General features: G+C 58.9%; 3 protein-coding genes across 3 annotated transcripts in view; 2 read left to right on the top strand and 1 right to left on the bottom strand.

Annotated features, from left to right (window-relative positions):
- The first annotated feature begins 2,848 nt into the window (after nucleotides 1–2,848).
- On the top strand, nucleotides 2,849–9,854 carry PLK3 (polo like kinase 3). Its single transcript, XM_005151081.3, has 15 exons — nucleotides 2,849–3,066; nucleotides 3,830–3,937; nucleotides 4,022–4,138; nucleotides 4,578–4,707; nucleotides 4,795–4,882; nucleotides 5,412–5,507; nucleotides 6,190–6,385; nucleotides 6,723–6,849; nucleotides 7,214–7,323; nucleotides 7,407–7,524; nucleotides 7,629–7,712; nucleotides 7,859–8,021; nucleotides 8,151–8,280; nucleotides 8,385–8,495; nucleotides 8,859–9,854. The coding sequence occupies exons 1-15, from the start codon at nucleotides 2,908–2,910 to the stop codon at nucleotides 9,051–9,053; spliced, it is 1,932 nt and encodes a 643-aa protein (XP_005151138.2). The 5' UTR covers nucleotides 2,849–2,907; the 3' UTR covers nucleotides 9,054–9,854.
- Nucleotides 9,855–10,636: 782 nt separating this feature from the next.
- On the bottom strand, nucleotides 10,637–11,308 carry DYNLT4 (dynein light chain Tctex-type 4). Its single transcript, XM_034064273.1, has one exon. It carries the CDS (start codon nucleotides 11,306–11,308, stop codon nucleotides 10,637–10,639), a length of 672 nt encoding a protein of 223 aa, XP_033920164.1.
- Nucleotides 11,309–13,015: 1,707 nt separating this feature from the next.
- BTBD19 (BTB domain containing 19) overlaps nucleotides 13,016–18,003 on the top strand; it is a 7,711-nt gene continuing 2,723 nt past the window's right edge. Inside the window, exons 1-4 of the mRNA XM_005151257.3 lie at nucleotides 13,016–13,120; nucleotides 14,922–15,159; nucleotides 15,555–15,608; nucleotides 17,191–17,250. Coding sequence (XP_005151314.2) covers nucleotides 13,029–13,120; nucleotides 14,922–15,159; nucleotides 15,555–15,608; nucleotides 17,191–17,250 — 444 coding nt within the window. The 5' untranslated portion in view covers nucleotides 13,016–13,028. The remainder of the gene's footprint in view (nucleotides 13,121–14,921; nucleotides 15,160–15,554; nucleotides 15,609–17,190; nucleotides 17,251–18,003) is intronic.

Below are 18,003 nucleotides of genomic sequence, written 5' to 3'. Positions count from 1 at the left end.
GCAACTGGCCCGGGGCGACAAGAATTGCCTCCGTGGTGCCTTGGAAACGGTCACGCAGCCCCCGGCTGGCACCCACGGGCTGGAGCCTGCTGGCAGCCTGCTCGGGGCAAAGCCTCCCCTGCTCCCCGTGCTCTGGGGCAGGAGCTGAGCCAAAGGCCCCGTTGCAGAGGATTTCAGAGAGCTTCCTGAGCCTCCCTGGGCTGGATCCTGCCTCCCAGGGGGTACCTCCCAGCACTGACATTTTACATACCACCCCAGATCCAAGTGCTTCCTTAATCCTGAGGGATCTGGGTCCTTTCATCAATCCTTCCAGGCAGCTTTACCCAGATTTGCAGCTTCCCCTCTGCACATCCTGAGCCAGCCCCTGGGGCAGGTTGGCTCTGCTGGAGTTGGAGTTGGTGCTTCCTTCCTCAGTCACCCGAGGGATCAGCCACCCTTTCCCTCCTCCTCCTCCTCTTCTTTGGTGGCTGCAGCCCCATGCTTTTCAGGAGCTCACCAGGTGAGGGGAAAATCCCACTCCTGAGGGGATCAGAGCTGTCACCTCAATGCCAGGGAGCTGACCCACACCCCATTGCGCTGCCTGGGCACTGTATGCAGAGCCCACAGCAATGCCATGCAGCTGTCCTGAGAAGCATCCCTGCAACAGAGCCAGCTTGGCAGCTGGGTTCAGCATCACTGCTCCTGATACTGCTGAGCATCCCTGAATCTCGTGAGGGTGGGGGGACATTGAGGAGACCAGGCCAGGTCTGAGAATAGTGGATGAGAGAGATACCACAGCCTCTCTGGGCTCCTGTAACATTTTACCATCCTCACAGGGAGGAAAGACACCATCCTGGTATCTCGATGGGATTTCCCTTGGTGCAACTTGCATCAGGTGCCTGTTCTGGTTTCACTGTACGCTTCCCAAAGACCCTGGGTCTCTTTTCCTGCAATTCCATTTAAATCGCAGCGGGCAGCCTTCCCTTGACCAGGCTGGGCAGGTTGTTGATGTCAAACCACACTCCATCCCACTGCCCCAGCTCCGTGATGGGGAAACCCCATTCTCCATGCTCTGTATTTCCACAGACCCAAGCTGCAGATGGATAGGGGCTGCTCCCACGCTCCATCTTTCTTGGAGAGATGATACCTGGGTGGAACTCAGGCTGCAGAGTCCATCCATGCCCCAAACCCAGCCTAAGCTCTCTGCTGGAGCCAGGCAGAGCAGGAGCGGAGCCGGCAGCTCTCAGCCCTCGCTGGTCCCCGCTGTGCCTCTGCAGGGGTCCAGGGACTGCCTCCAGACTGCGCTCCTGACTCAGCTCCGCCCAGGATGCTCCTCCATCGGAAAGCCAGCGCTGCCCCATGACGTTGCCTGCGCCCCGGGAGCCCTGGGTCCCGGGGGGAAGCAGGCAGCTTTCCCCAAGCAGCAGCAGCCCCCCCGAGCCGAGTTCGCTGCCGGCTGGTGGGTTTGCAGGTGCTTCCCCTGCCAAAGCTGGAAACCCGAGGAGAAAAGCAGACAGATCTCGGTTGTTTCCGCTGTGTCTTGCAGGTTTGCTTAGCTTTTCTGCAGCACAAAATAGGGGGCTCATTCCTCTCTGCTATAGTGGGATGTGCTGTGGAGAACGGGGCTGTTTGGCCTTGGGTATTCATGCAAAACTCTCTGCATAGTCAGGAGCACTTTGAGCATCAGTGACAAGAGCCTTGAGCTGCACTGGGGGAAACTGAGGCACAGAGCAAGGGGTGTGCTCACAGTCACCCTCTGGGCAGTATGAGCAGTGGGATCTGCTTTTGAAGGGCTTTTGCAATGCTGCTGCTCCAGGCTCATGGGGGGCTGTGGGTTTGCAGCCACCATGGAGAAAGATGATCCACATCCTGCCATGGCCTGTTTCAGGTGACACAGACTTGTCCTGCTTATGGCCATGAGAGAGCAGCACCGCCATGGCACTGCCCAGGCACCATCGTCATCTCGACCAGCCCAGCCAGGCCATCCCGCAAGACCAGAGCCACCAGGACTTGGTGCCCCGGCACCGAGGAGCCAGGATGGAAGTCCCTACTGGGACAGTCCTGCAGATTCCCAGTCTTGGACTGGCAGCTGTGGGGAACCGACCCTTCAGGGTTCTTTGAGGGCTGCTGGGGCTGGGCTAGAGCCAGGGCAAAGTGTGGCAAGGGTCACCTGACCATGGGACAGCCTGGCTGGGAGCTCACCTGCACCTTCCACTGTCCCCTGTGTCCCCAGCACCCCACCTGGGGTGGACTGTGACCCCTCTCCTCAGCCCCTGGCACAGAGTGAAAGGTTCTGCCAGCATCCAGGTTTGTTGGGGTGAGGGGCTCGGTTCGCAGCGAACACATGGGCTTTGCATCCTGCCCTGGCTTTTGCCTTTCTGTGGGGTGTAACTGTGGGGTCTGCAGGGTTTCGTGTGACACAGGCTGATCATCCCTGCGAGGAGAGGTGTCCTGTGGGTCTGTATTTACAGACGTGTTTGGGGAGGGGACTCTGCGTGTCCTGAGAGAGAGGGGAGGGAGCTGAGGAGGGATACCTGTGTCAAGAATGGGCTGACTGTCTGTGGGGGTCTCTGTATCTAGGAGAGGCACACATCCACTGAGGGCGCTCGGGGTGTATGGGAGGACTCTGTACAGCGGATACAGCAGAGCCGTGACTGGGTTTCCCCCCGCTGCTCACGGCTGGCAAAAGGGTTCCAATGGGTACCTAAAACCCCTTCACCCCTCATATGTCCCCGCTCCTCATTCTCGGTGCTGCGGCCGCTTTAAGAGCCGAGCGGGGCCGCCCGGGGGGCGGGGCTCCGGCGGGTGACGTCATCGCGCCCATTGATAAAGCCGGCGGGATTCCCGCGGCGGCAGTAGAAGCAGCAGCTGCCTGGGGTGGTTGGGGCCACGTGCGCGGGTCCCGGCGGTGGCGGAGCAGCCTCAGCCATGGAGCCCGCCGGCCTCTTCCCCCCGTTCCCTGCCGTCTGCCCCCCGCCACCGCCTGCTCACACCCCGGTACCCCCGACCCGCGCCGCCGAGACCACCCGCATCATCACCGACCCCATCTCCGGCCGCTCCTACTGCAAGGGCCGCCTGCTGGGAAAGGTACCGGGGAGCGGGGAAGGGGAGGGTGTGCGGGGCTGGGAGCCGCGGGCCGGTGCGGGAAGGAGGCTGCGCGGTTGCTCGACCCCCACCTCAGGGTCGCCCGGTGCTGGTCGCGGCCCCCTCGGCTGCCACCACCGCCTCCACCGGCCCCGCCTCTGCCGGTGGGCCCGCAGCAGCGCTGGAACGGGTGAATCACCGGGGCTGGCTGCGTGCCTCGCAGGTTATCGGAGGCGCATCGGTTTCGGGGCGCCCTGCGGGGCCTGCGTGGGCCGCGGGTGTCCCGGTTCCCAGGGGTGCCGGCCCGCTCCGCTCCGCCGCACGCAACTTTTGTTCCCGCTGCCGGCGCTGTGTGTAGGAGGCGGGTGCCGGTTCCCAGCCCGGGCCGGGCGGCTGAGTGTGCAGATTGGAGGTGACATCACGGCAGGAAAAACCTGTCTCCATGGGGCTGCCTTTCGGTGGCCTCCGGTCCCCGGGCTTCCTGCCCCGCGCAGGACTTTCCAGATCGATCCGTCATGTGGAAGGATGTGGAGCTCGGCCATGGTGGGAGGGAAAAATGGCCCTGGAGGTTTTACAGGAACTGGGTGAAGAAAATCCCTGGTTGAGAGCATCACAGTTCAGATCTTAGTGGGCGACACAGCAGGAGGGAGCGTGTGACGCTTGCCGGGCTGTGCTGCAAGGGAATGGAGGAGGAGGAGGCAGCTTGTGAGCAGGCAGGGGCGAAGAGCTGTCTCTCACCCATCCATAACCACCTCTTCCCTTGCAGGGTGGCTTTGCACGATGCTATGAAATGACAGATCTCTCCAGCAACAAAACCTATGCCGTGAAGGTCATTCCTCACAGCCGGGTGGCTAAACCCCACCAGCGGGAGAAGGTGGGTGCTGTGGGGCTGGTGAAGTGGTGGGCTGGTGGGGCAGAGTGGGCCCTGTGCTCACCTGATACTGCTGCTCCCTTTCAGATCACCAACGAGATCGAGCTTCACCGGGACTTGAACCACAAGCACATTGTCAAGTTCTCCCACTACTTTGAGGACTCAGAGTGCATCTACATATTCCTGGAGCACTGCAGTAGGAAGGTGAGCACTGATGTGGCCTTCTTGTCAAAGGATTTCCTAAACAGAGCCATAGCTGGTTGGAGCAGCCCTCCTCTGAGGTGCTTTGCTAGTGCTCCCCTTCTTCTGGGCTGCCTGCTCTGTCACACCCTCTGAGCTCAGCCATAAGCTGTGTGGTTTTGCATGGCATCAGGGATGCTGTTGGCTGCCTGGCCTACTCAGGCTGCTTGCTTATGCTGGCAGCCCATAGCTCCTGGTGGGGCCCCCATAAATCCAGTGGTTCTGCTGAGCAACCTCAACTTTGTGTGGAGTTTGCTGATGTCATGGCTGTGGAAGAAGGATTATTTGTGGATGTGCAACTTCTGGAAGAACTGGATTTGACCCTGCCTGCCCCATGCCTAGTCAGCAGGGCTGCCTGTTCTCCCTGCCTGCCATCACCATGCTGCATTCTCTCCCTCTGCAGTCCCTGGCCCACATCTGGAAGGCCCGCCACACACTGCTGGAGCCTGAAGTGCGCTATTACCTCAAGCAGATCATCTCAGGCTTAAAATACCTTCACCTCAAGGGCATCCTGCACAGAGACCTCAAGCTTGGTGAGTGCTGTGGTTGGGGCAGGGTGCCATGTGGGGAGCGAGGTGTCCCAGAGGGACTTGTGGTGACACATCACCCTTGAATTGCAGGTAACTTCTTCATCAATGAGAATATGGAGCTGAAAGTGGGGGACTTTGGGCTAGCTGCTTGCCAGGGTACCTCTGACCAGAAGAAAAAGTAAGTTTAAGGCTTTCCTATTTCGGAGCTCGCTGAGGTTTTTTCCCCTTCCTCCTATGGCTTCCTGGGAGGGTGGAGGGATGAGTGATCCTCTCTGGCCTGGGGAGGGTAAGCCTTAGGGTCCCTTCCTGCTGTGGGGGAGCGATTCCTGCCCCAGCTGCAGGCAAAGCGAGGGGGCTGGGGGCTTTGTGGCTCCTCCAGGAGGGAGCTTGCAGCCGTCTGGGAGAACAATGTGCTGACTATGGCTATTGTGCCTGCCCGGCTGCCCTGCCGGCTGCGCAGGGCCGGGACACAAAGGCTCTGTTCCTCCCCGGCTCTAGGACAAGCTCTTCCCAACGGCTCCCCAGGACCAGCTGCTCTTGGGAGCTGGAGAGGGGGGAGTCTGTATGGGGTTTCTTGTAGGTGGAGGGAGCTTTGGGCCACAAAGCAAAGTGAAATGAGGAGGATGGTCTGCAAAATAAATCCCAGGGCTTGGAGCAGAGAAGGGTGTCTGTGAGCTGATGTGCTGACCTGGTGCTTTGCCCCATAGGACAATATGTGGGACCCCCAACTACCTGGCTCCAGAAGTGCTGCTGAGGCAGGGCCACGGGCCGGAGTCAGATGTATGGTCTCTGGGCTGTGTCATGTAAGTCTGTGCTGCTGGACTGGGAAGGGTCCCAGCAGGGGAGAGCTGGGCTGTGGAGCAGCCCCAGTGAGGAAGTCCCCCTGTGCTCTGTCTTGTGGCTTGGCAGTGATTGCCCAACAAAAGGCAGGGGGAGGGAGAGTAGAGAGTGGCTCGATCCTGCCCAGCCGTGCGTGCTCTGGAGGGGGTGCTGCCAGCCATACTGGGATGCCTGTCAGGGGCTGTGCACACAGGGTAGCAAAGGGCAGGTGCTCTTGTGCTGTGCTCAGCTCCGGTTCAAAGCACTGCCCTGTGAACCTGGTAAACAATGGAAAATCTCAGTGTCTGGTGGCAGCTGCTGCTCTGTTTGGGGAGTGATCGCTTAAGTGCATGCAGCCCCTTGCCTGGCTGCTGCCCGCAGGCTTCCTGCTCCACTTTCCACCCCATCAGCCATGCAGGGCTGGGAACTATGGTGGCAGAAGGTGGCCTTTGCCTGCCAGCCCCCCTCCCTCCCCAGTGCTCCTTGCCCGTTGCTCTAAACAGTTGCTAGGAGGAAGCATGGCCGGATGTGAGCAGGGCAGCCCAGGCTGGAAGTTGTGCTCCCAGCCAGGTGTGGTGGCCAAATGCCAGTGACTTCCTCGCTTTAAGTGCTGCTGAGTCACAAGCCTGGTGGGGGTGTGACAGTGGCACGTGTATCCCCTCCCAGGTACACCCTGCTGTGTGGGAACCCTCCCTTTGAGACCTCTGATCTCAAGGAGACCTACAGGTGTATCAAACAAGTGGAGTACACCCTCCCTGTCTTCCTCTCCCTGCCTGCCAAGCACCTCATTGCCGGCATCCTCAGACGCAACCCTCAGGACCGCCTCACCCTTGAGGAGATCTTGGACCATGAGTTCTTCAAGGTGAGTGTGTTGGGGTTCGATCCTGACCCTTCTCCAAGTGGGATGAGGCTTTTCGGGCTGAGTTGTTCTGTCCTTGGAGCCCAAGTCTCAATCCTTCAAAGGAAGCAGCTGATGTCCTGCCAGCGGGGGGAACTGAGGGATCTGGTGTGCTCCTGCTGCCTTGTCCCTGTAGCCTGGGTTGTTTCCTGCACTGATGCCATTCTTGGGGCCAAGGCTTGGAGGAAATGCAAGCTAGCTGTCAGGAGGGTTGTGAGTGACTGTGGTCAGCCCAGGGCAGCTGCTTTGCCTGAAGCACGTGGGCTATGGAAACCAAACCTCTGCTTTGACCTCCCTGCAGGGCTACACGCCTGAAAAACTCCCTCCCAGCAGCTGTGTGATGGCTCCAGAGCTGAATCCCCCCAACCCAGCAAAGAGTCTCTTTGCTAAAGTCACCAAGACCCTCTTTGGGAAGAAGAAACCCAAAGGTGAGTCCATGTGCTTGCCCAGGTGACCCTTCCAGGGAGAAGCGGGCTCTGCCTCCTGGGGAGACCTCCTGATGGGTCTCTGGAACCCCTACCTGAGGCCAGCATAAGCTGTGCTTGCCCCCCTGCTTTTTTGGCACCGGTGGCCTGGCATGGGTGTGTGCTTGGAGAGCGGATGTGGTGCTGAAACCCATGGGGGCAGTTCCTCCTGGAAGCCCTGTGTTGCATGAGAACTGGGAAGTGAAAATGGGAGGCAGCTGCCTGATGCTGTGCCCATCACCATGGGCAGATGAGGGAGAGCTGAGCAAATGGGAGGGATGGTCATGATGTCCCTATCCCCTGTGCTCATCACTTCCTTTCTCCTCAGCCAAGAAGGGCTCTTTGGAAGACAAGGATGACATCTCCAAGCTGGTCACTGGGCTGATGAAGACCTCAATCTGCCGGCAGATGAGCTATAAAACTGTGGAAGGGAATGAGGTGAGAACACCACTGAGCCCCTGCACACCCTCCTTTGGTGGGGGAGCAAGTGGGACAGTGATTAAAGCCAAATCTCTCCACAGGCCACCCCTGTATCATGCCGCAGTGCCAGCTCTAGCCCCGTGGAGACAGTGGTGGAGGAGACATCTCACAAGTCTGCATCCCCCTCCATCCGAGGGACGATGGCCAGCAGCTGTGAGGGTGAGCAATACCTGCCCAGGCCACCCCAGCCTGCCCCAGGCTTCCTGTGCTGCCCTGGCTGATAGCGGGGCTGGCTGACTCAGCCTGTCATCTTCTCCCCACAGCCTTTGAAGACTGCATCACTACCTCTGCCATCATCGAGTCAGCTGTCCGGCTCCTGCGGACCTGCCTCTCCTCCATGCCCCCAGGTAAACCGGTTGGTCCACTCTGGGATGGGGCAGGGAGCTGTGCATCCCCTTCCCCATGGGATGAAGGCATGGCTGCTCCTTGGGTGCTGTTAGAGGTGGGCAGGGGTTGGCTTCCTGCTCTGCTCATCCCTTCTCTTTTCCACCAGCGGGGAAAAACCCGGCTTCCCTTGCCCGCCACGAGCACTTTGTCTGGGTGAGCAAGTGGGTGGATTACTCCAATAAGTATGGCTTTGGCTACCAGCTCTCCAACCGTAGCATTGGGGTCCTCTTCAACAATGGCACGCACATGACTCTTTCCCCCAACCACAGGTAAGTGGTGGGGATGGGGATGGTGTCTCTGGGGAAGCCCCTGATGTAGGAAGGGGCAAGGGGAGGCAGTGCCAGGGTGGGTTTGGTGCTGGGTGGCCCCAAAGCTCATCATGGTCTGCTCCTTCCCAGGACTGTGCATTACAACCCAACCAGCAGCAAACACCTTGTGTTCTCTGTGGCCGCTATCCCCGAGCAGCTGCAGGGGCAGATGAGTGTCTTGCGCTACTTTGCATCCTACATGGAGCAGCATCTCATGAAGGTGGGTGTGAGTTGTCTTCCTGGTGCCTGGGTTTGGCTGTGTGTATGCTGGTGACAGTGCTCCCATGCATGGGACCAGTGGCTTAATGAAGACTTCTCTCTAAGGGAGGTGACTTGCCCAGCATAGATGACCTTGGGCAGCCGGCCCTGCTCCTCCTGCAGTGGGTGAAGACTGACCAAGCCTTGCTCATGCTCTTCAGCAATGGCACCCTCCAGGTATGTGTGGGGCAGAGTGGAGATGCCCAGACCCCTATGGGGAGGTGGGGACTTGTGGTATGTGTTAGATCTTGTCTGCCACAGCCCATATGCACAGTCCAGCTGTGGGTGCAAGGTGCTGTTCCAGTGCCCAAAGCTGCTGGTCACAGCTTGTGCAGCCTGTGAGGGACATGATGCTTCAGTCAGCCACTTGTGTCTGCCCTGATGTTGGGGCTGGCGCATTCCTGCCATAGGGCATGGAGCAGGGATGCTCCTGGGCAGGTTGGGGAGGAGGAACGGGTTGAGGCAGGAAGCGTGGCTTCATCCTGGCTCCCGACATGCTGTGGGAAGCATGGGTTAAACCAAGTCCAACCTGTCTCCTAGGTGAACTTCTACAATGACCACACCAAGGTGATCATTAGCAAGCCTGACCACTCCTGCCTTGTCACCTACATCAACCGGGAGCGAAATTCCTACACCTACAAGCTGTGCAGCATCCAGGAGCTGGGCTGCTCTCCTGAGCTCCACCACCGCCTCAGATACATCCTCAAGCTCCTCCAAGAACGTGCTGAAGCTTAGCGTGGGACCTTGGGGGAGCCCTCGCTGGACATAGAGGTCTCCCTCTGCCCTCCCATGGGATGGGAGGGATGTTGTGGTGCTGGCTGCCCGCCTGGGCACCCTGTATCCCGGTGCTCAGCTGGACTCTGGACTAAAGACACGTGGATGTGGTTACAGCAGCAGGTCTGGACATCCTTGCTGCTCCCTGGCTCTGGGCAATTGCTGTGTTCTCACTGGTAGCTCCTGTTCTTCTTGTGCTGGTCTCGGTGGGGTGGCACAGGGAGAGGGAGGTGGTGGGTGAGTGCCCCACGGCCAGCTTCGGGGTAGGCTGTGGCTTGTCTGTATTCTGGTGCTCCAGCCTGCCCCGGCTCATGCACCAGTCCACTGATCCTCTTCATGGCCTAGAGAGGACTGGCACAGCCTTGGCCTCAAGGCTTTTGGCTGCTGTGGGGTAGGAAAAACCCCTTCACAGGGGTGGACAGGGGTGAAGGTTATTGCTGCCTGCCCTGCCAGGGGCTGTGTGGGCTGGTGTGTGCCATTCCACAACTGCTACACTAAGGAAAGAGGGCCCAACGTGTGCCCTGTCTGCTCCTAAATTGTGAATTGTCTGGTACAACCTAATGTTTTGATAAGGGGGGGGGATGGAATTCAAGGGCTTGCCTGGGACCCAGGGAAGTTTCCTGTTTCGAGGCAGTCTCTGCCATGTGGGACTATTTATGTATCTTATTTATATGGAATTATTTATTTTCCTGTTGGACTGTCCATGTGCAGCTCCCCTGTCTTTGACTCACCTAAATAAAAATCTATTTGTGTAAGGGCAAACTGTGTTTGACTCTCTTGGAGCTTGGGCACCAAAGGGCTTAATCTTCATCCTTGTGTTCTAAGGCTGTTTCTAGCTGCCAGGCAGGTCCCCTCTTGCTGCTGCTGGGGAACAAGGTCAGGGACACAGGATGGAGGGGAGGAGCCAGTGTGGTACCTGCACTGCTCCTGTGGATGGTGGGAAGGGCAGAATTAGCAGTTGCTGGTGCCTGTGGAGCTCTGGAACTGCCTTGGTGTCTCCTTGCTGCTGCCAAAGTCTCATTCCCAACTGCCACTGCACTTGGACCAAACCCACCTGCTCTCATGCTGTTGCTGAGGTGCAGGAAGCAGGAGCTGAGGCCCAGGGGTTAGTGGGTTGCCCGGGTCCCTGCCCTGTGACAGCTCATGTGATGGGATATGAGCTGGGACTGGAGCCAGGAAAAAGGAGGCATTTAATGTGCTCCATGGACTTGTTTCGAAGGTAATCTGTCACCTCCTTTCCCATCACTGTGTAATCGATCTGCCTGGGAGCAGCTTGTGCTGTGGGAAGCAGCCTGAGCTGCTCCCTGGGCAGACACTGGTCCCAGGGTAATGCAGCCTTTTGGGTTGCCTTTGCTGCAGCTTGGGTCTTGGAAACTGCTAGTGAAAGCTATGGTGTGGCTGTGAGCACAGGCTGGGGACTGAGGTGCACCCATCCCTTGATCCTTGCGCACAGCATGATGAAAGACTGCAGGTATGAGCCAGAGCTGGTGCAAACCTCTTTATTTCAGCAGCACTCCAGTGCTGAGTGGAGGGAGAGGCAGGTCCTACTCAAAGTAGACCCCATGCACTGTGGCCACAGCAAAGAGGGAAGCATTGGAGAAGGTGGCGGAGGCAAAGCTGTCACTCTCGGGGTCCCACAGTGCCTGGCTGGCCACCAGCAGGCTCTGCTGTGCCTGCTGCCCCAGCAGCACGTGGCAGACCAGCTTGTACCGGGGCGGCACCACCTCCTTTGCTCTGCTCTGCAGCATCTCAACCAGGTTCTGGACCAGCAGTGCACTGCCCTGGGGCGTGTAGACCATGGTCTCAAGGGCACCCGTCAAGGCTCCCTCCAGCACCCGCTGCACCCGCCCTGCATTGAACTTGCAGCCTTCATCTGGTCCTATCCTGTACGTGTTCTCCAGGCGGGTCTTGAGGATGGGCTGGAACAGGGACAACCCGGAAAAGCTCACGCGTCTGTGGAGCATCCAGGGGCCAATGGAGGGGCGCCTGCCCCCCGGGGCTGCCCCCAGCGAGCTGCGGCGGCTGGCCAGGGCTGCTGGCAGGGTGCTGAGGATGGAGCTGCGGCGGGAGAGCAGAAGCGGCGGTTTGCCTTCCTCCGTGCCCCGTGCGTGGGGCTGGGACCCACGGCGGGTGGTTCGGAGCGGGTGGGCTTCGGTGTTGTCTGCAGCCATCCCCTGGGCTGGCACGGACACCTCTGCGAAGGGCTGCTCAGCCATCTGGGTGGCCTGGAAAGTGTCAGGGGCAGGTAAGCTGTCCCATAGGTTCTTCATCCCATCTCTGCTTAGCTATCTCTGACCCCTGCAATCCCGTGGCAAGGGGCTGGGGGGACCATGGCAGCTGCCTTCCCTTCTCCAGCACCACCCTCCCCAGCAGCCACCACTGACCCATTGCATCCCAGGTCCGCCCAGCCCTCAGCTCTCCCATCCCCAGGCTTTCCCCTGGCACAGGGGAGCAGCTCCTTCTGCTCCAGCCTCCCTGTCCCACGCTTACCACTAGCCCTGCTCCTGCCCTGCAGTGGTAAACCCAGGGGCCTTGTTTCCAGCCAATGTTGTGCTCCTGGCTGCCCAGGACCAACCTTGCCAGGGCCAAACCTGTTGTGCTCCTACAGTGTGTTGCTATGTGATACTGCAGCTCTCCAGGGCTGCTCTGGAGCATGGTTCCTGTAACTCCTTGTTTCCTGGTCTCTGGACAGCCGCAGTCACTCCAGGCATTCCAACACTGGCTGCTCCCAGTCAGCCACCAAAAATGCTTCTCTGTGTTAAATGGGTAAAGGAAGAGCACGGAGGGGTGGAGAACAGCCACTGTGATTGATGCTTTGCATCCCAGCTATGGGCTGATCTGGGGCTGGCACCTCCAACAGCTTGATCTTTGCATCGTATATGTCCTTTTCTCCCTGTATCGAGGGAGGCTATGGGCAGATGGTCACCCATTGAGCACAGCCCAGACCCGAGGGCAGGTTTGCTGGGGATTCCCAGCCCTGAGGGGGTTTCTCGCGACTGCCAGAGCCCAGCCCAGCTGGTACACCGCGGCCACCCCATCAATGTGCCTTTGTTTGGCCCGGCTGCCAAGCTGTTTGAGGAAAGATGAGATGGCTTTTGTGTTTCTATCTCCCATCAGAGGTATTTATAGCCTGCCGCTGACTAGCGCTGCCAAGCGCTGGCAGCTGGACCCTGCTCCCTCGAGCTGCTGCTGTGGGCCCTGCGCTTCCTTCTGCATTCCACTACCACTGATAAGCAAAGACGGGTCTCTCTGTAGGCACCCTTATCTTGTCCCTTGGGTCCAGCCAGGCTTGGGAGACAGGGGACTGGGCATCCCCTGGTGCAGTGCTTGAGTGAGGCTGGTTATGCTTTTTTCTGCCTGTGCTCGCGTGTCCTAAGCAGATAGGAGAGCTGCAGGGCTGAAGCATCAGCAGGAAAGATTATCTGTGCTCTTCAGGGGCCAGATTTCCCAGTGGAGGGCACTCAGCCATGCCCAGCAGCTTTCCATGGGGGCTGTGCATATAAAGGTGGCGGTGATCTTTGTTCATTGAACCTGCACGTGTTTTGCCTTTCCCCAAAATCCCATCTGCCTGCCTCCCTTCACCCCCATCTGCCCCATCCAGTGGCTTCTCTGCAGCAAAGCCACCGGCTGGGGGGTGGGGGGGACAGCCCCCCGGTGCTGGTGCCCTGCCGTGAGCCACGTCAGGGGGATGCCACATGGACAGAGCCATCCAATCCCGCCCGGCAGCAAAGAATGGGCTCCACCGCTCACCACCCCTATCTCCCTGCCGCTGCCTCCCCAGCAGCCCTTCTGCTCCGTGCCAGGTTTCCCTAGCAATGGGCCATGGCGCATAGCGGCCTCCTCCCTGCGGGCTCCCGGGGCCGGCCATCCTCCCGCCTGCCTCCCGCCTGCCGCCCGCCTTCCTCCCTTCCTCCGCCCTCCTCCCCAAGGCAGCCCATGGCTGGACCCTGCTCCGCGCGGGTGCTGCAGGGCGAAGCGGCCGCCTTCACTGCTGCCCTCCGCACCCTGGTCAACAACCCGCAGTTCAGGTGAGGGCTTGCGGGGATCACACCCCCACCCCCCCCAGCCGTGCCGAGGCCCCCGGCCCTTGTTCCGTGCTGCTTCCCCATGGATCTGAGCCTTGCTGGGGGGTGGGGGGCAGTAGGACCTCCCTTCTGCATGGGGAGCCCGCACGGCTTTTGCAGGAGCCCAGGGCTGCCGGGTACATTCCCCCCTGGGGCAGTCACCACCTCTCCGGAGCAGGGAAGGACCCCAAGTGTGCCCAGATCCTCTCTGTCCCAGGGACTGATGCCAGCACGGCAAGGCAATGTCCCAGGCAAAATCCCGTGCTGAGGCTTCTGCCCTTGCCCTAGTGAAGGTGCTGCAGCCACCCTGCTCCCCAGGGGCAGCAGCTACCCGTGCTTGGCTCCTTCAGTGCTTTCCTTTGATGCCTTCCGGCAGCACTGAAGGCAGGTGGCAGTGCTTGGCATCCCTGCGACCTCATCCCGCAGCAGTGAGTGGAGATGAAGAGCTGCTGCCTCTGCTACCCAGCACCTACATGGCATGTCCTGCCTGACAGTGAGCTGGCCCTGTGGTCCTGTGCTGAGGCCTGGCACAAATGTCAGTGCTATCTGAGGAAATCCCCATCCTTGCTGAAAGATTTGGCCACCCAGAAGAGAAATTCCAGTGAAAACTCCCCAGCCACAGCACCAGGCAGTGGGGAAGCGGCTGCCAGCACCTGGTCATCCCCAGCCCACTGCTTTCATCCCATACTTTTCACCCTGCAGCCTTCATTCTACATCCTGCAACCTGAAATCTGCACTTTGCATGTGTCACCTTTATCTTACATCCTTCCTCCTGTAGCCTGCATCCCACAGCCTTCATTCTTTCTGCATTTTGCAACCTTCATCCTCCACCCATCCTGCAGCCTGAACCTCCATCCTGCATCCCAGACCTTGTATCCCGTAACTGCAGCCTGCATCCCACATCTTGCAAACTGCTTCCCCTACTTGTTTTGTGGACCACAGCCATGGAATAGTTAATTTCAGTCCCCTTACAGCAGCAATCATGGAGGCCTCAGCTCATACTGCCCAGTATGCCCATCCCAATAGACATGTGGGATGACCCATGTGCCCTTCCCTCTGGTGGGCACATCCATCTCCTTGTGGGACACCATGAGGTTTAGGCCATGGGTTTGTGCATGGCCAAGTGGCAGCTACAGTTTGGGTGGCATGTCTTCTGTCCCCCTGCTGGGATGGAGGAAGAGAGGAGAGGATAGATGGGCCATGGCTGCATGGTGCATATAGGCTAGAGAGTCCCTTTTCCTCTCACCTTGCCTCCCTTTCCTGGGAAGGGGAACACTCCCATGGTGCTGGCAGGCTATGTGGGACAAGGGCAGCAGGGCGGACCTTGTGCCTCAGAGTGCACCAGAGGCCAGTGCCAGCCCCACTGGCAGCAATGCCAGAGGCTGCACATCCGTGAGCCCATGAGTCAGTTCCCATGAGTCAGGGAGGCTGAGCCCAGTGACAGCCGTGCTTTCTCCTGCTCTGCTGTGCCAAAAGAGAAAGCCCTTTTCTCCAGCTGTCCTGGCCTTTCTCTGCCTTGCTCTGTGCCAGCGCTCATCTCTTTCTGTGCTCAGTACCTATGGCTGGCTGTGCTTTCCAGAGGACCTGTCTTGCTCACCCCACCTTTCAGATGGCCATAAGGAGCCACACGCAAGGACCCTCTTGTATCTCTGCTAGAAAAAGCCCACCCAGCCAGTCCCTGCCCATGTGCCCCGTTCCAGCTCCAGGGCATCCTGTGACCCAGCTCCCAGGAAACCCCATCCCTCATGGTCCCCTCTCCATGCAGTGACGTGACATTCGTGGTGGGCCAGGAGCAGCAGAAGGTGTTTGCACACCGCTGTGTTCTGGCGTGCCGCTGCCAGGCATTCCAGGGGATGCTCAGCCAGGGGCCTGCGGGCAGCGAGGACTCCCCCAGCAGCATCCCACCCCAGGGACCCTTCATCCTGGGCAATGTGCAGCCAGAGGTCTTCCTGGCCGTCATCGAGTTCCTCTACACCAACAGTGTCACCCTCAACAGCCACATCGTGAGTGGGGATGGGGATGGCAGGGACCATGGGCATGAGAGGGACAAGAGGGGATGCAGAGGTGGGGGGTGCTTTGAAGGTGGAGAGGATGCTCTGTATGACACTTTATGGCTGGTTAACAGTGCAATGAGTGTGTGAGACTCAGCTGAGGACAAGGGTGCCCAGAGCATCTTGTTTCACAGGTATCTGCCCCAGCCTTGGGATGCTGTGCACATCCTGGATGATGGGAATGGGGACACCAGAGCAGGGCACATTCATATGCCCCTATGGGGCAGCCCTTCCTGTCCCATACCCCACCTGGAAGCTCCCACAGAGGCAGGAGGACACGTGCTCTTGTCCACTGGGCTGCCATGCCTGTTCCTGCACCCGATGCTCACAAGGTCTCTTGCCTGCAGGCGCTGGAGGTGCTGACTTCATCAGTGGAATATGGTCTGCAGGACCTATGCAAGGTACAGCACTGCTTACACTGGGAGTGGTGATCCCCGTGTGCCCCCATGCTGAGGAACACCCCAAGATGGTCACTGCATGGCTGGTGGCTGGAGGTGGTTCTGAGGATGGATCACCATGGTCCAATACAGGCTCAGCCCCTGCTTCTTGATCCCAGAGGGTCTCTTCAGTGGGATCCCCTTTGAGGGGATGCTGCACCAACCAGGAGTCCTGCAGGGGCTGGGGAATCCCTGGGAAGCTTATGGAGTCTCATATCTTGCAAGAAAGCCCCAGTGCTATCACCCATGGGTGCCCTTTGGTCATGTGGCTGGATGATGCTGTAGGGAAAGCCCCATTCCTGGAGAGCTCTCAGCCGGGGTGCTGCCAGGGGGGTGCTGCTCAGGAGAGAAGGTTTTGGGAAGGCAGCAGGGAGCAAACAGGAGTGATGGGAGGCAGATGAGGAGGGGAAGGAGCTGGAGCACCTTGGCGTTGGGGCAGGCAGCTGGGCCACGTCATCAGGATGGTTCTTGGATTACGGCTGGGCTGATCCCGTGACTCGCCATCTCACAGCCGGACTTCCCCTCTTCCCACCATGCCGAGGAACTGAGCCACCGTGGGCGGCTGCATGCGGGGCTGGGGGACAAGTCCTGCCCCGTCACCCCATGAGGACAAGCGCAGCCCAGATGTGGCACTGGGCTGTCAAACAGCTGGTTGGAAGGACACAAAGGGTGCTGGAGGGACACAAAGGGGGTTGCAGGAAAGGGGGATACGCTGCCCCAGACACAAGAATCCCGGAGGGATATCCTGCAGTGAGCCATAGAGGAGGGGGGAGGGAAAGGGGCTGACCAAGGGAAACCCCTGACTGTGTCTGCAGCTGCAGGGTGACCTCATGTCCCTGTTGCCAATGACTCAGGGTCCTTCTGCTCCAGCTGAGGGTTCCTCCCTGCATGTCACATCCCCTTTGGTTTCCTAGGGGCTCTGACCCCTTAAGGTTGGTGGTAAGACAGACAGATAGCTGTTGCAATGCCATGTACTGCTTAGTGGGATTTTCCCTGAAGATGCACACAGCAGATGCTATTTAGAAAGGACAGGATCTTGAATGTGGTGGTTGCTTTTTTTAATGTGCGAATGATTGCACATCTTTTTTATCTATTTTGGGTGCTTATTATAAATATAGCTTTGCATTCGTTAGTTTCTTTATAATATCTTACCCAGAACAGTCAGGTGAAGGGAAACTGAAATACAGGCAGAGAGCAGGGCTGGGCAAAGCTAAGGTCACCCAGCCAGCACCAGGGCTGTTCCCCATGGCAGGACATGGATGGGGACAGTGGCCAGGGTTAGGTGGGCCATCTGGGGCTATGAGGTTGGCTGGGGTTTGGTGGCATCAAGTTCAGCCTATGGCTGAATCAGTGCCCAGGCTGGCTGCCCACAGGCTTTACTGTCAGTCCTCATCCCACAGCCCATCACTGCCTGGGGGGCTGGAGGTGCCATCCTCCCATGTCTCCTGTCCCATGTTCTGGGAGCTATGGGGATGCTGAGAGTCGAGGAGAGGGGTGGCAGGGCTGTGTCTCTGCTCTTTCTATTCCCTCCCCATTTGTCTTCCAGCTCTGCATCAAGTTCATCAAGGACACGCTGAGCGTGGAGCAGGTCTGCGAGGCCCTGCAGGTGAGTGTGACACCAGTGGGGTCACAGAGGGTTAAAAACAACCTGTTCCATTTTGGGACAGGAATTGGCCTGACCTTCCTGCTCTTGGCTGGATGGTAGGGCAGGATTTCCTAACCTGGCACATCATACCAGGGCTGCAAGGGACACCAGGGCCACCACAGCCTGCCCTGAAGAGCTGGCCAGAGCTCCCCAGTGCCAGGGCCTTGCCATCATCTGTATGAAACTGGGATGCACTGGGTTTCTGGGAGCTCTCATGGTTTTGAGGCCAGCCCCAAAAACCCTGCTGAGATTTAGGGCATCTAAAAATAGCCTTTTAGAGGGGTCCCAATGGCCCTGCCATACTGCTTGGTGAGACCAAAGCTGCTCCCCAGGGTAAGGGGATTTGTTCCATCACCCACAGGACAGAGTGATGCTCTTGTGGTGAGATTCTGGCCCCAGAGCACAGAAGTTCCTGCCAGATATTGTGCCAGACCACCCTGGCATAAAGAGAGCTAAAACTGCCCTGGAAGAAACAAACAGAAAACCCCAAAATCCCAGAACAAAACAAACCTGAAGAAAACATCTTCCTTTCCTTCCCAGCTTGTGTCAGTCCCAGTCCCATGCCACAGTGGAGGGGGAGGCGATGCTCGCCCTGCCTGTGCTGGTCCCATGTACCCTGCATGCAGGGGCTGCCAGTGCAGGGGAATTGGGACTTGTCCTCCTGGTGCCAGCCCTGGGACCAGCATTGCTGTGTAAGGCTGGGGGTGTATGGGG

This window comes from Melopsittacus undulatus, chromosome 6 (assembly GCF_012275295.1).
Source record: "Melopsittacus undulatus isolate bMelUnd1 chromosome 6, bMelUnd1.mat.Z, whole genome shotgun sequence".
NCBI classification, from domain to species: Eukaryota; Metazoa; Chordata; class Aves; order Psittaciformes; family Psittaculidae; genus Melopsittacus; species Melopsittacus undulatus.
This window is presented reverse-complemented; position numbering and strand designations above follow the sequence as displayed.